The 15,252-nt window shown below is 40.3% G+C and overlaps 2 protein-coding genes across 8 annotated transcripts; both read right to left on the bottom strand.

Annotated features, from left to right (window-relative positions):
- Positions 1 to 109: 109 nt before the first annotated feature.
- Positions 110 to 8,894, bottom strand: gkup (glucuronokinase with putative uridyl pyrophosphorylase). 6 transcript variants are annotated; one of them, XM_018742842.2, is made up of 23 exons: positions 8,506 to 8,894; positions 7,157 to 7,263; positions 6,946 to 6,990; positions 6,542 to 6,695; positions 6,262 to 6,333; positions 6,073 to 6,161; positions 5,585 to 5,741; positions 5,277 to 5,354; positions 4,900 to 4,991; positions 4,583 to 4,688; positions 4,340 to 4,419; positions 4,175 to 4,243; positions 3,830 to 3,890; positions 3,666 to 3,682; positions 3,376 to 3,433; positions 3,115 to 3,207; positions 2,959 to 3,019; positions 2,478 to 2,591; positions 2,086 to 2,143; positions 1,720 to 1,788; positions 1,419 to 1,482; positions 1,046 to 1,117; positions 110 to 754 (listed from the first exon to the last, which is right to left on the bottom strand). In XM_018742842.2, the coding sequence occupies exons 1-23, from the start codon at positions 8,560 to 8,562 to the stop codon at positions 659 to 661; spliced, it is 1,869 nt and encodes a 622-aa protein (XP_018598358.1). In that variant the 5' UTR covers positions 8,563 to 8,894; the 3' UTR covers positions 110 to 658. The 6 variants fall into 6 exon arrangements, 5 of the variants coding, with proteins under 5 accessions (XP_018598358.1, XP_018598360.1, XP_018598361.1 ...); XM_018742844.2 differs by having other exon boundaries at positions 2,974 to 3,019; XM_018742845.2 differs by having other exon boundaries at positions 6,286 to 6,333.
- Positions 8,895 to 8,929: 35 nt separating this feature from the next.
- LOC108928757 (junctional adhesion molecule A-like) lies at positions 8,930 to 14,850 on the bottom strand. Of its 2 annotated transcripts, XM_018742848.2 has the most exons (10): positions 14,656 to 14,847; positions 12,794 to 12,853; positions 12,479 to 12,592; positions 12,073 to 12,213; positions 11,634 to 11,836; positions 10,550 to 10,652; positions 10,085 to 10,192; positions 9,978 to 9,990; positions 9,678 to 9,729; positions 8,944 to 9,522 (listed from the first exon to the last, which is right to left on the bottom strand). In XM_018742848.2, exons 1-10 carry the CDS (start codon positions 14,753 to 14,755, stop codon positions 9,487 to 9,489), a joined length of 930 nt encoding a protein of 309 aa, XP_018598364.2. In that variant the 5' UTR covers positions 14,756 to 14,847; the 3' UTR covers positions 8,944 to 9,486. The 2 variants fall into 2 exon arrangements, with proteins under 2 accessions (XP_018598365.2, XP_018598364.2); XM_018742849.2 differs by lacking the exon at positions 10,085 to 10,192 and having other exon boundaries at positions 8,930 to 9,522; positions 14,656 to 14,850.
- Between the last annotated feature and the right edge of the window lie 402 nt (positions 14,851 to 15,252).

Below are 15,252 nucleotides of genomic sequence, written 5' to 3'. Positions count from 1 at the left end.
TACTAATGTTTTTCTCAATCTAAAACAACGTCTGTGTGCTAAAACTGGACCATATTGACAGCCTGTCATTACTAGGGAGACAACATAGTCTAGACTTGTATTTACCATCTCGTGTTATTCTCCTTTATTTGGCTTTCTCCAAAGTAACTTACAGCATTAAGTAAACAACTTTTTTATCGTTTATTATTATTATTTAATCAGACCATCAGACTAAAAGGTGACAGTCTCAACCATTATACTACCTGCTGGCCCCAGGGTACAGCACAATTCATAGTACCCAAGTAAGCTGGTGAAACAAATAACTAAAACAGTAAAAAGTTAAAGCAGTTTGCTTTCAGTACCAAAAATACATTTTAAAAAAATGTACTTTAAAAAAAGAATAGCCCATACTTCTAAAGCTACAGTAAACAGAGTTAAGTGTACAGTTGTATGGGGTCACATTTAAAAGGCCTCTACTGACTGCTTCATGACAGAACCGTTCCACTTGTAATAATCAGTCACTTTTTCATGCCTCCATGTGCAGCTGATATGTCAGCATGGCAAAATTTTATGTCTGAGCGTGCATTATCCCAACAGGTTTTGGCTCCATTTTCATCCTCAGTTTGTTGAGGCTGTTGTGGAAGGGAAGCACTCAGCCTGACAGAGTGAACCACCCTTGTCAATTCCTGCACTGAGAACTGGTGGTGGTTGGGCTGAAAGGCACAATAACACAGAAAACACAGCCAGCCTCCTGGAAAGCATCCTTCATCGCCATCTGATGGTAAAACAGAGAAAATTAAATCACAACAGTGTTTACAAAGCTACAAAATGACAATCATGTAAGATATTTCTATATGGTGTAATTTATAGTACATATTTAATGATTTATAATATTGATTAATAACTTGATCAGTAAAATATTTTAGCTAAAAGTCACACAGATGCAGTTTTGTCCATTTTAATGATTTCTTCAAATGGGACATTCAGCAGTTCTCTTCACAAGGAAAGGTCTCAGGACCAGTTCTTTAATGGCAATCACTTTTCTAGTCATAGCAATTCAACATACCAGTCGTTCAGAGTCCAAACACAGCCCCACCACAGCTCCTCCGCTGCCTGGCAGCTTCACTGAAGACCCAAACTGTCACCACATCCCAGTACAACACACAGATGTGGGCAAAAGGTTTCATTAGATGCAGGTAGATGGGTAGCATGAGCTGCTACCTTTGGATGTAGGTAAAAATGCAAATTTAAGCAAAAAAAAAAAAAAAATAAATAAATAAATAAATAAATAAATAAATAAATACTCAGGTGTATAAATGGGAAAATCATTGTAAGCCAAATTGGAGAAAAGCATCAGCGAAATGAAAAAATGTCAATATATGTCAATCTGGTAGTGACCAGGAGCGCCACCAGAGAGGAATTACATGAAAGAGGTCTACCTGTCTTGCAAGCTGCACCATTTTGAGATTCCCAGGACCAAGGCATTCCTCTGTGTACACTGATCTATGTGGTGGGAAATGGAGCTAGAGTTAGATCTAAACTTCACCGATGAAATTATCCTTCATTCACAGACCTGTTAGAGCTAGCACTAACTGAGAACATCCTTTAAAAGAAGTACAACTTCATACTTGCAATTTGTAATTCACACTCTACTTCCACTGCACAGTACATAAGGTTCCAGAAACAGATAGCTTTCAGACTGTAAAAGTAAAGCCTTGACAGAAAAATCAGTCTGCTCACCTTCTCAGCTCAAAGTTCTCATCCATGAGTTCAGCCAGTCTGGGCCAGTCCTTGCGCTCAAGAGCTGATCTGTGCAGAACAAACAAAAAGAAGGTCATTTACATACCCCAAGAACGATACAGGTATTTTTAATATAATAATACATCCCCTCTGATTATTTCATGATGGGATATTAGCTGTCTACATGATCTAAATTAAACTAACAGTAAAAGTACTGTTGTAGAAATAGAAAAACCACACCTTGAATCTCATACGAACAGTATACATATAGCTACATTAACATGTCACACCACCAGACAGAAGGTGGCACTTTAAAGTTAAAAAAAAAAGCTGAAAAGTGAGAGTTCATTAGCAACTCACACCAACCTGGCCTGATCGGTGAGCTTAGCAAATGACTTCATGGCCTGAACCACATCAGCATCTCCTATAGGGAAGCAGGCCAGTTACATAAACCACTGGGAATGCTACATGTGCATATGCCACAGGGGGTGTTCCTCACACACACACACACACACACACGGGGCTCATTCATTGCAGTGGTCATGACACACACTACAAGAGCTGTTCCACACACACACACACACACACACACACACGAGACCAACACTTCCAAGTACCACACATACTGTTAGACACAGAGATCATTCCTTCCATCCCATTGGTTAACTGTGAGTAGGACTACCAGAGCAGCAGCACATGATAGCACTTGCTCATGCTACAGACTGAAGCCCCTGCATCACATCACCTGGGAAAATTACCATTTAGCCATCGCTGCCGCACGTTACTATGGATCCGACCAGAGTCACTTGGGTCACCGAGGTAGGCTAGCCAAAATGTGGGGAGGTCTCTCATGTCCATGGGAATATATTCCCCTGTACAACAAAAAGAAGCACATACATATATTCATTATTAATCTTTAAATTATTTGAAGCTTTTATACCAAGCAGCTCAAAGTATTTGACCCATTTATCGTGCTGGCTATTTCTACTATAGCAATTCAGCACAAGCAACTTTCTGAAGGGTACTTCAGCAGTAGTGGGAAGTGGAGTTTGAACTGGCAAGATTCAGGTTAATATTTACTAACACAATTATATGAGCAAAACGACAAATAGTATTTCACTCAGTATCAACTGGCCAAAGGTCCTTCTGACTATATTTTTTACAAAATCTTTAAAGCTTGGTGTTACTGTGAGAGTGTATGTGTGGTCTAAAACCAATAAAGAAGCAAAAATGGAATACCATATCCCCTTTTACCCATGAGCTCCTTGCTGAAGTCCATGTACACCAATCCCTCATACACCTGTGTACATTAATAAAACAACAACACCCTTTTTTATTACAACAAACCATAGCAGATTGATGTGTATTTTTCATGAGAAATGTAGAACTGCTAACCTGCACCACCCTGTCCTGCAGACCAGCTGTGATGAAAAGTTCATCTGTCTCCACATTAAGGATAAAATTGGCTCGAATGGGTTTTGGGAGGTCCTGTAACAGCCAAAAATGAGAAGCGTCAGGCTTCTCGATGGACTTATTCAGAGTGCCCTGAATTATGGAGAATCATTCAGACTGAAGACCACCAGTGGTCATGGCAGCAGTAGAGGCATCAACTGCATATAGTTCTATAAAAAGGCTCACAGAACAGTGAATACACACTCTGTCTGTGATGTTGAAGAATTTCATCAGGCACTTCAGAGTGGCAGATACAATGGCACTAAAGAAAGGAAAAAAAAATTTATACTAACATAAGCCTGCATTCAGTAATTTTCAAAATACATACGTATACCGAATTTAATTTATATGAATAAATCTAAATTAGAATAAAAAATACTGGCAAAAACCTCGAGGCACAGTGCCAGTCAATTGCTTCCATACTCATTAATTGAAAAAATTAATGCATTTCCTTTAAACCGTTATTAAATCGTTTTAATACACAACCAACTTACCTACTGCCTGCCAGGCCCTGAAAAAATAAAAAATAAAAAATTATATATAAAGAAATTGATTGAAAATAACAAAATTAGAGCATTCTCTTAAACTGATATAATAGTATAAAAACATGTAATAATTTAAATGTACTATCGTTCTGTAATAGGCCAGTCCTACTCACCACCTGCCGTGGAATGTTGGTGTCATACTTCAGAGTGAAGTTTTGCTTGGACAGTGCAATGCTGCAGAAAGCAACCTAGACATATCAGGCCCTTTTCTGTGTTTTTACCAGGAACTAAATTTGAGATTCAGGAGTGCATTTGGTATTGTACACTTAAGTTGAGAAGCTCAACAGCTTTGCTAAATAGCCAGCTGTATAAATGAGTAAAATGTAAAGTATGTGCAAAATGCATATGCCTTCCTCAGGAGTAGCCCTACACTCCTCCTCCTTGGAGTTTAAACTCCAGTTCTTTAGTAACATTTTTTTACAGTCAGGAGAAGAAACATGCAAGAAAACGTGCCTTACCCCTGCTCGGAGCAGAATTGGTAGAACTTTTTACAAGTGGCTTGCAGCAGTCTCAGTCCTCCCAGGTACCTAGGAAATGCGAATTGAGAAAAAGATCACTGGCTCAGGGGGAAGGAATAGTCATAATTGTTCAAGTTATGAAAGACAATAGACACCAGTACTGACCCTTCCTTGCAACTAATACAGTAGAGGTCCTGCAAGCTGCCAAACTCTGTTGGATCATTGAGGGGATGTGGCAAGAGCACCTGATGAAGAGATCCCAAAACAAGTTTATTTTCTCATTATCAAATGAAAACAAAAAACCAGAGAGACTCTGAAATGTAAATAGCTCAGCAAGGTAGAGGACTTTGAAAGCAATAACAGTGGTTATAGGAGATGTTGTGAGAAGGACTGAATGGTGTTCCTCACCAGACTCTGACTTTCTGTCAGTGTGACTTCAGCCCAGAAGTTGGAGACTGTCATGGCAATGGTTTTACCGTGGAAGCCATCCGAGGGGTTTCCCATGAGTCCAACTCTAAAGTGGCAATGTAACCACAGCGTTTTAGGCAAAGCTTATATTCAAATGGATACCAAGACCACAGACCTTAACTGGACAACGATCACTGAGCACATCAAATTTTTGTCTGTGCCAAATAAAAGCACAGATTTTTTCAGCCAGTCCATTTTGGTAGCACAATTTCATACTGTCTGCCTTCGAACCCAGTGTCCTTGAGACCATGGCATACCTGGCATAGGAGCGGTAGGAGATGGGCTTTCCAGCGCTCCCCTGTTGCTTGGCAGAGTATCGCGCCAACCACTTGGTGTAGTCATCCAGACCCTGCCACACAAGGGCACACAGTCCTTCTAGTCACTTCTTATGGATGTACACAAAAGACTAAATATACCTCCATACTCGGCAGTGGATCCCATCAGAGATCTATGGGTCTGCAGAGACACCAAATGAATTTTCTCATAGACCTATGGATTTCAATATAGACTAAAGGATTTCTAAACAGAATCAGTGATCTATCAGTGATCACTGTTAAATGAAAAAACAGTTTCTTATGACAATATAACCTGATGGCCTTTGTGGATTAAATGCATATGGCACGGCAACACCCACCACCTGTCCTATGAGCTGGAACCCAGTTGGCAGCTTCATCCCAAACACTGGTACTTTCTCCTCATTGATCAGCCACTCCTGGAGCACAAAAGAAACACAAATTTATACATTACACTTTGTACATCCTGTCTGAAAGTTCATCAATCCTCCATAAACACGTAACAGAATACACATAACTTTTTTTTTCCCCCCACATTACATTGTCAGAACATTGGCTGCTGACACACTCCCACAGCAATGACAGACTCAGACTGGCAAAGATGGTGGGATGCTGAATGTGTATTCCTCTTTGGTCTGTCTAAACTCACCCAGAACAAGCCCAGAGTTCGGTTTTGGACACATGGCTGCAAAGACAGGAAGCGTGAAAGATAGGGTAGTGTCTCCCTGCGCAGGCAATAGAAGACCACACTGGCCAGGCGGGATGTCGTCCGACCCTGCTGTGGCTTCTCCAAGAAGCACGTGACCCTAAAATACACCACAGAGGCTGCTAATGCCCTGCAGATACAATATAGGGCCAGTATATTGTCTAACATATTTCACAATGCATTACATTATCCATTTATGCCACAAATATTTTATCAAAAGCACTGAAAATAAATGTCTTTGTATTATTAATTTCACTATCTTTTCAAATTTAATGCTTACTTTAGAAATATGAGTGGTTTGCAGCTGGGATCCTGCTACTCGTAATTGAGTGCAATCAAGGAGCAAAAATAGCTGCTGCCAGTAGAGACTAATCCCACCATTTGATTATTCCCATCACACTCCACCACCAGAAATTCTTGATGTAGGTTACCTGTGAGTGTCTGGGCATACCTCTACAATGCCCCGGGAACTGCTCTTCTCTCCCTCCTCCAGTTCATAGTATATGACCAGCTCTCCAGGCTAACACACAAAAAGAAGCTTTAAGTGAACAGCCCTGCGCCCTGAGGGACACAGTCATCCTGTACATTAATTCATTTTTTCCCCCAACCAAATGATTCACCTTAGATCTGAAGAAGCGAATCACCTGCGCAATGTCAAAGTTCTGGTCAGCACAAAGCATATCTCCTGCAATCTTCAGGCACAAAACAAGCAAAGGCTTCAATGTCCCATGCTGAAATATGGCACACCTTCTTGTTCATTTGGAGGAGCCATAGCCTCCTTCCCCACAGGCTGCTAGACCATCAACCTGAGCTGAAAAATTTAAGGAGACGTTTCTTTTCCATTTTTCTGTTTTTATGCTTTCCAGCAAGCCTACGGATGTTTGAAAATGTGCACCCTACCACCATGATGTCATCCTGCAGTCTCCGGCTACGGATGGCCAGCTCCAAGTCTGCCACAGCACCCAGACGGCCCTCCAAAGTTGTTGTTCCATCGTTCACTACATTCTCCACGGGAAAGCCATTGGCAGTTGCCCAGCGTTCATAGTGTTTGTACCTGCAATAAAGATAACAACACATAGTTCCTTCAAGGACATTGTTCATCCAACAATTTTAACCATTTCCACCCGGAGGGGTGTATATTCTACCAAAGTTTCACAGTTTAAGTACTTAAGTACTTAATGGCCAATACATATAAGAACTAAAAGCAGAGGGGAACTAAACAGCACAACTCAGGCATACGCTGGCCAACAAAACAACACAATAACCCATTTCATAAGGTGACAGTCGAATTATGAAGAACTCACTTATCTGCATTTGTGACCAGATAGACTTCACTGAACAACTGCCGCCTACAAACAAACAGGAGATGGATGAGAAATGCCAGAGAGGGCAATGAATGACAGCGCTTCCTCGCATCTTCTTCAGTCTTAGCGCAACAGCCATCTACTTTTTCCTAATACGAAACTATGAAAGCGCGACAGCAAAGAACTGAGCTAAGCGCAAAGTTTTACTCACGTGTTGACGGTCTCCCACCAGAAATCCAGAACTTTCCTCCCACCGATCCCAGGCAGCAGGGCCTTGGGGACCCCCGCCAGGTGGCCGTACAGACCCGTGACGTCATTCTCCGGATACAAGTCGACCGGAAGTGCAGCGGGCAAGAAAGAGAGAGAGACCTGAGTCCTACTCACTGAAACACTTCACTTGGTGAAGATGTGAGACTGTGATCACGGAAATGTTCCTAACCGCTGAGCTCCAGTGAATATCACATTCTTTAGCACAACGTCTTAAGCCCTTAAGCTGAACGTGCATTTACACACTGACTAAATAATACTGGTAGCAGGCGATCACTGAATGTGTGTACAGAGTATGTTATTTCAGGAAGTTGTGCACCACTTGTAGCTATCATTATTCCTACAGAAAACTTATCGAAAGCGCATTTATCTTCACCGGGTCCCTCCGGAGGTTTGCGCTCACTGCTGTATTTTTGTACACTTCGTACTGGAGTCAGTGGACACAACATCAACATGCACGGCATTGCGGATTCGTAATATCCTTGGCTGAAACGTGTAGCTTCTTCAAATGAATTGACACATGTTTTAAAACAGTTAAACGTCTTATGACTCGTTTATTATTACAAACAAAGAGTGCACGAGGAGCGCGGAAAACCGATGAATTTTAATGATCCAGTTAAACACAAAGTCTACATTTCTCACACATTCTCAACTGTTACAGAATCGACACAATCTTCATATGCAACACATAACTTATGTGTAACTTAATTAAGTTAATGTGTAACCCTCATTACCAAAACCGACGGCAAAAATACAAAAAAAAAAAATTAAATTATGTCACCCAAAAATTATACGAGAATGCAACACCTACAACTATTATTAAACATAGCACACCATCTTAACACACACATGACACATTACGATAAACTTTTCACGAAACATGATTAATTTAAATCATGAAGCAAGAAACAAAGACTTCTTACAACACAACAATATCCAACAGAGTTTCTGGAACATCATGCAGCACCACTCTCACAAAATCGCTGTGGAAGTCAATGTTCATTTACCCCACCTGTACCCCATCTGTGCGCGCGCGCGCACGCGCACGCACGCACGTACGTGTGTGTGTGTGTGTGTGTGTGTACACACACACACAGCCAACCAGCCGCTCAGCCAGCCTCGATGACGATGCTGCTTCAGTCCTTTTACCACCGCGCGCCTCGTCCCGTGACTCACTCCGTTTCTGAACGGTTTAACCTCACCTACAAACACTAGTTGCTTGTGCATCGAGACCTCTTTTTAAACCAGTACAACAACGCCGGATGTGACCCCGAGACATTAACATTTTCATACCTTTATCTGTGTCTCAAGGACAGTGCCGTGACCAGCTACCAGCAGGATGCAGATCATCCTTTCAACCACTTACGGGGAAAAGACGCCTGTTGTGCGGACCTACCTTAAAACGTAGTGCACTATGGGATGTGGACCACTATACTGTACTTTGGATTTACAGCGTATACGAGGAGGGGCAGAAGAGGTCAACTACTTCCGGCCCCTTAAAGAAACAGAGAACTTCCGGTAAAACTCCGATTCAGCTCGAAACTGTAAATTTGTATCGTTTACATTTTATTAAGGAATTATTTCGGTGCCCTTACACCATTTTAGTAATTTAAGATGGGAAAGTATGTATAAAATAAAACAAAGAAAGCAAAACTGACAAAATATTCTCATTCCATACTAGTGACTAAACAAACTGACAATTGTTTTTTGTAGCAGGCTAAAAAAAGCCAAGAATAAAAAGAACAATTGTAAATTTACTTTTTGACATGTACAGTGAGTAAATGACAAATGACACTGTCATTGACAGTCCAAAAAATAGTGAAATGGAGAAATTTCAGGCTTACTCCCAGTTGCATTAATCATAATGGCTGGACACAATGTCTTTTCCTCTCCAGATCCTACTTCTGGAAATAATGAGCACAGTCTGTGCCGGAGAAAATTGCAGTCTGCATATATACAACACCTGTAACCATGACAGACAGGGAAAAGAGACCTGTGCTGTGGTATTTGGTGTTTTGGTCTTTTTTTTTACCCATTGACCCAAACAAAGCAAATACAGACACAAGAATTCTCTTTAAAAGAAGCATAAATATTATATTTTAGCCTGTACAGAACTGATTTAAATTATACATGTTTATATATCATGATGGAGAAGATATATAAAAACAAAAATCCAGAGTAAAAAAAAATGACTGTAAATCGTGTTGAAAATTTAAAATCCACAGTTTTCAGTCAAACTGTTCTTCCTCCATGTGTCTTCTGCTCCAGCAGCAATCAAACAACGAAAGAGGATTTCTGCTTGAACTCGCCCTGAAAGGATGCAGATGGTAGCTAATTAAACGCAGCAAAACCTTGGAAAACCAGACAGAAACATACTGAACAAACCTTTTAAAAACTTAACACTATGAATATCTGCAACAGTTCATCATTGACTCTGCACAAGCTGTCGGTATTGCTATACTTACGTCCTCTTCATCCGCAGTGCTCGGTGTTGGCTTGGCATAGCCAGCTTGAGACCTGCGGTAGGAGAGCACCCAATATAAAGCCAGTGAGCAGGCTGGTTCGACCAGCATTCTGCACTTAACTGTCCAACTCTATGAGGCAGCAGTGATGCCTCAATTGAATTAAATGTCACATTTGTCTGATGTGAAAATGTCAGCTAGAGTAATATGGACCTGTAACAAAGTTTCAGCTAGTCTAGCAGCACTGAGCCAAAGCATTTAGCATAATCTAATTTATATAAATGAGGAAATGGGAAACCTTACCTCTCGGTTTTACCTGCAATGAAATGAGAAGAGATTAAAAATTAAGAAACACACTTCTTCAAAATACTATCTTAGTGGACTGGAGAACTGGAAAACAAGGAATTTACTTTGCAGGTATCCTTTCCGGAAAGCAAACCAAAAGCCTAATGCCAGCAAGATCACCAGCAGCAGCGCCACGATCACACCTGCCACAATCCCGCCAACATTCACATCATCTACAGAAACACATGGCAAAAAGTTAACAAGCTTTGACTCTCTAGTATTTCACTTCTAGCCTCATGAAACACAATAATTTCCAAGACTCTTCCTGAACTCCGAAAGGCCTGGAATCATCTAGAATTAAGTACATTTAATGAAGACACAACGAAACTTTCACTGAAAAGGATGTAGCATATAATGCAAAACCAAGAGCACTGAGTGCACTGTAAAATGTCTGTCATTCAGGACTTTGTGAACTTAAACAAATGCAGCTTCCATTTTCAAATAGGTCTATTTGTAGCTTCAACAGAGACCAGGATCTCAGTAGTCCCAGCAGTGGATGATAACAAAACAAAAACAATGGTGTTACTCACAAACTATCATCTCCTGGGATAAGCAGGTCTGAGAGGGACCTGATGGGTTGCTGGCCATACATGAGTATTTTCCTGCATCAGCCTTGGTCACAGAGGGAAATGTCTGAAATGGGAAGAAAGACTTTGTGAAAGTCCACAGAATCACTGTGACAAACACAATAACTGCACTAATCTTCCCCTCCCAGATTACTGTTTATAACTGAGTACAGTACAGGATTTCCAAAGTAATCATTATTTGGAACTTAATATCAGTTCAGTTAATTTTCCTTCCACTTGTCCTTGAGAAGGTGGTGGTGGTAAGAGGCTGAGCAAGCAGGTCCAAACTTTTCTTTCCCCAGCAGGTCTCAGTTCCTCCTGGGGATTCTGAGGTGTTCACAGGTAGTCAAAAGATATAATCTCTGCAATGTGTCCCAGCTCTGCCCCAGTCTCTACTTCTCTATACCTCCTGCAGAAGCCTACTGGGGGCATTTTAGGATATGCTCAAACCACCTCAGTTGACTCATCTACATCTAGAGGCGCAGCGACTCTATGACAAGGGTCTCTTGAATCTTAGAACTTCACAGTCATTCACACAGAGGTTGCTCAGCAATCCTGCGATGGGACCTAATTTCAGCAGTTTGTGTCTGCAGTCTCATTCTTTCAGTCATTTTTCAAAGCTTATGAACATAGGTGAGGAAGGGGATGCAGACAAATCACAAAACGAAGAGCTTTGTCTAAAAGTTCAGCTACTCCAGAAACATACGGCAAAATCTAGGCTGAGAAATCCCTGGATGGATGTCAGTCCAAAGCTGTGTAATCATACATGCATACTGTATGTTCATATTTACACACTACATGCAATTTAGTGACAAGCCTATCTAAAATGCATACCTGTCAACTGCGGGAGGAAATAGGAGCATGTTGAAGAAACCTGCGTGAAACTTTGCACAGAATGAATGAAAATTAAATCTATGTGCAATTGCACTGTGCGGAAGCTGAGGTAACTGAGATACTCACTGCACCACCACACTGCCCTGGACCATTACATGCATCTTAGAAAAAATATTAGGTTGGGTAAAACTGAGCATTCAGATGCTTCACTGACCAGAGTGCCTTTTTTGGAGTCAACAGTATAAGAGAAGTTTTTGAAATCCACAAACTTGCTGGGGTCTTCAGGCAGTGGGGTTCCATCTTTGAACCACTTGTAGGTAGAAGGGGGGGAGCCAGTGGGATCATTGCAGGTAAGCACCACATGAGAACCTGTGGTTACAGATGGAGGGACCCCACAAACTGGCACAGAGGGTGGCACTACAGACAGAAGGGTGATAAAATCATGATCTACACCATTACATGCAATATAGATACACAGAAATTAATTATCAGTGCCAACTACAACACAAAAAAGTAATATCTTCTAATTCAAATGTTTGGTTATTAATCCATTTTAACATATGATTTGTCTTAATGATGGAAATTTCATACTTCTGGAATGTTTTGACTCTCTAAAGATGTCAGTATGTCCATTATTTTCATATAATCTGTACCTTCCACAATCAGGTGTATTTTTACATCTCCAAAATTATTAGCAGAGGACACCTCACAGATGTATTCCCCGGTATCCTTGCGTGTAACTGTGTTGAACCGCAATCCATCTTTATATAGTTCGACACGACCCTTGTATTTTTCTAAGGGGAAGAACAAAAACCAGCCTAGCAAAGATTACATTGCAAAAATTTTTCTTCAACCTGGTTTCTCAGGTAACTTAGACAATGAACACACAACCCTGCATTTTTTAATATAGCAAATTCTTTTCATTCTTGAAACTTCAATATATTTTTTCCATTTTAAATATGAAGTAATTGAATTGCCACAAATTCACATATACGCAGCTGTAGTGCACATACACATTGCATGAAAATTATACATTCTAGAGCAATACCGCCAGCTTACCAGTTGGTTCATTATCAAAGATGACATAGAGCTGTGACCCCTGCAGATCCTTGAATTTCCACTCTACCCTTGGACTCCCAAAATCAGCAGTATAGAAGCATTTCAGGTCGGCTCCTTGAAAAATGAGAGAACTTATATAAATAGTGCACCAAATAAATTGCAGGATGACAAAGCAAATACAATATACTAAGATGATCTGGAACAAATTCATTTATTGCACATTTTCCACATTTTGTTTGGAAAGATGCTTATCTTGTGCTTTTGCTCATGTGAACAACAACTTGAAGGGATCAAATGGAGCATTGTGGGACAGACCTGCATTCTCTGGGATGCTGAGTACAGGAGTGGAAGTAGACACTTCAAAGGCCTCTGTCCCTGTGGGAGGAAGGGGAGGAGAAAGAGCAGTCGGACAAGAGAACCACCAAGTTGCAGAAGCCACTGAGTACATTCACACAGGTGATGAGAGCATTAACTCAACCTTCTGTTGAGTCTTTTGCAGCACAGTGGAGCTCTAGAGCAATGTGATTAACAGACATGCTCAGGTGCATCGGCGCATCACCAGTCTGTCACTGGGTTCCTGCAGATCCTCCCACATATCACACTGCATGTTTCTAACCCCCCCACTGCGCACTGAACAAACTTCCAGCCCTGTAGATAAATGTCTGGAAGCTGCAGGCAACCCTGTTTAAGACAAAACTCAAGAAGATAGTGCCCTTTCTTTGCTAAGGGTTTTCACTTTAGAATAACAAATAAATATCCTCATGAATCCATGATCCTCAGGAACATCCTTATGAACTTCTGCTGTCCTTAAAATGAATACTCACAATTTACTGAAAAGGCCAAACAAAGGAGTGGCTACACTGCACATTATACATATAAAATGGTTATTTATTTGGGAAGGTCTGTTGTATCTGGTACAGCCACGCTTTCTTCTCAGTGTATTACAGCTCATTAGGATTTTGAACATAAGATTATTTGTATGGAAAGGTTATGAGTTAATCGAGACAGAAATTGGTGGTCATTTTTTCAGCCAGAACTTTCCCCGCATTATGAGTAAGAATGACTAACAGTTTCAACTTCCTCCTCATGTTCCCTTTTATTGGGAGTCAAGTTTCATGGGTAGGGCAGATACAGCTGATCAAGGGTCACCAGAAAGCACACATGAGACACTGAGTTTTGAGGCAATCTGAAAGTGCAGCTACATAGGCTGTTCCGAAGATTTCGTCAAATGATAATGTAGTTAATACAAAATAAAGTCAGAGACCATGTCCTGGGCGACAAATTTCATAGAGGACCAAAGAATACCAGCTTGGCTAAAATCAGCATTTTATTCAATAATTGTTTCACAGTCTATTGTTGAACCATTGGGTCATACCAGTTCCGTACAGGTGTAAAGATGGTGTGTTCTCAGTGAGAGAACAACAGAAGAATTCATAAGCACATCACCTTTTCACAGTACAAATAGGGTTAAGTTAAAGATTAACTCAAAGACCATCTTTCGTGACAAAGTAACCATGAAAATCACTTCCAGGAAGTATGAACTACGGGTACGAGAATTTATTCTATAAAAAATAAAAATAATAATAATAATAAAATTAGTTTTTAGATCAAATTATAATAAAATCATACTTCATTCCCTGATGTGTAACCTGCAGCTGCTTTTAAGTATAGGTATGACATTCTGTTCGTAGGTTTGTAAACTAAGCCTATGATACCACTGTCTACAAAGAATAAAATATATTCAACATTAACTGCCATTAGCTCTAAAACATTTCTACTACCTTAAATACCAGAAAAGCTCTAAATGGCAATTTTAATATGCAGGGTTTCCTAAAAACAACATTGGAACTCACAATTTTCCATGATATATGCAAAAAAAGCTACATTTTTCATCTTTATTTAGTTCATGCCTTTGTCCAAAGCAATTTACAATTTAATCTTACACTTATGTGCTCTAAAACAAATTTTAAGAAACATTTAGAAAAGCACTGACAGCTGCTCAGACACTGAGTTCCCTGTAGTATTTTAACTTGATAGATTTAGTACAGTTGGACTAAATTACATATGTCAAAGTAACATGTTCAATGCAGCTGTTTTCTAATTACAGCATTTTTATCCAATAAGTAAAATCCAGGAATAAAATCCATATGAAAGTAGTGAAACTGTAGACTTCTTACCTGTTCCTCCTGTTCCCAGTAAGATGAAGAATAAAAGACAGCAAAAAAACATTTTACTGTTCAACACCTTTTTTTCAGTCACCTTGGCAAAAATTATCATAACCAACGTGCGTGAAAGTGCTCAACACTTGTTCAGTTAGTCAAAAATGACTCTTTGAAACTGCACTGTGTTGAAAGTAAAGCACGCCCATTAAACCTGCACCTGAAGTAGGCAGGACTGGGCAATAATTACACATGACCTGTTTAAAATATGACGAAGTAACTGCACCAAGTTATTTGTTTTGGGGAAGGTCAGATTTGAACGTTCACAGCAGTCTATAGCACGCCAGAAGGCTACCACACTGCTAAGGCTTACACTTTCACTGGTAAAACATAGCAAGATTTATAATTTTAAGATCATTCAATATGTCATGGAAAATTTTTCAAAATAAATCACTGTGCAAAGCACATGGTTCAAGCAAACAGCTAACTCTCAACCTACCCAGAGTTTGTGTATGTGATTGTCCTACAAATGGGCTGGTACATCACACAGGGTGCACCCTGTCTCACCCCTGAAGATTCTAGTATATGCTCCAACTCATTGGGAGCAGCTGGACA

Source organism: Scleropages formosus, chromosome 10, assembly GCF_900964775.1.
Source record: "Scleropages formosus chromosome 10, fSclFor1.1, whole genome shotgun sequence".
NCBI classification, from domain to species: domain Eukaryota; kingdom Metazoa; phylum Chordata; class Actinopteri; order Osteoglossiformes; family Osteoglossidae; genus Scleropages; species Scleropages formosus.
Note: the sequence above shows the minus strand (reverse complement) of the source record. Positions and strands in the feature narration are given on the sequence as shown.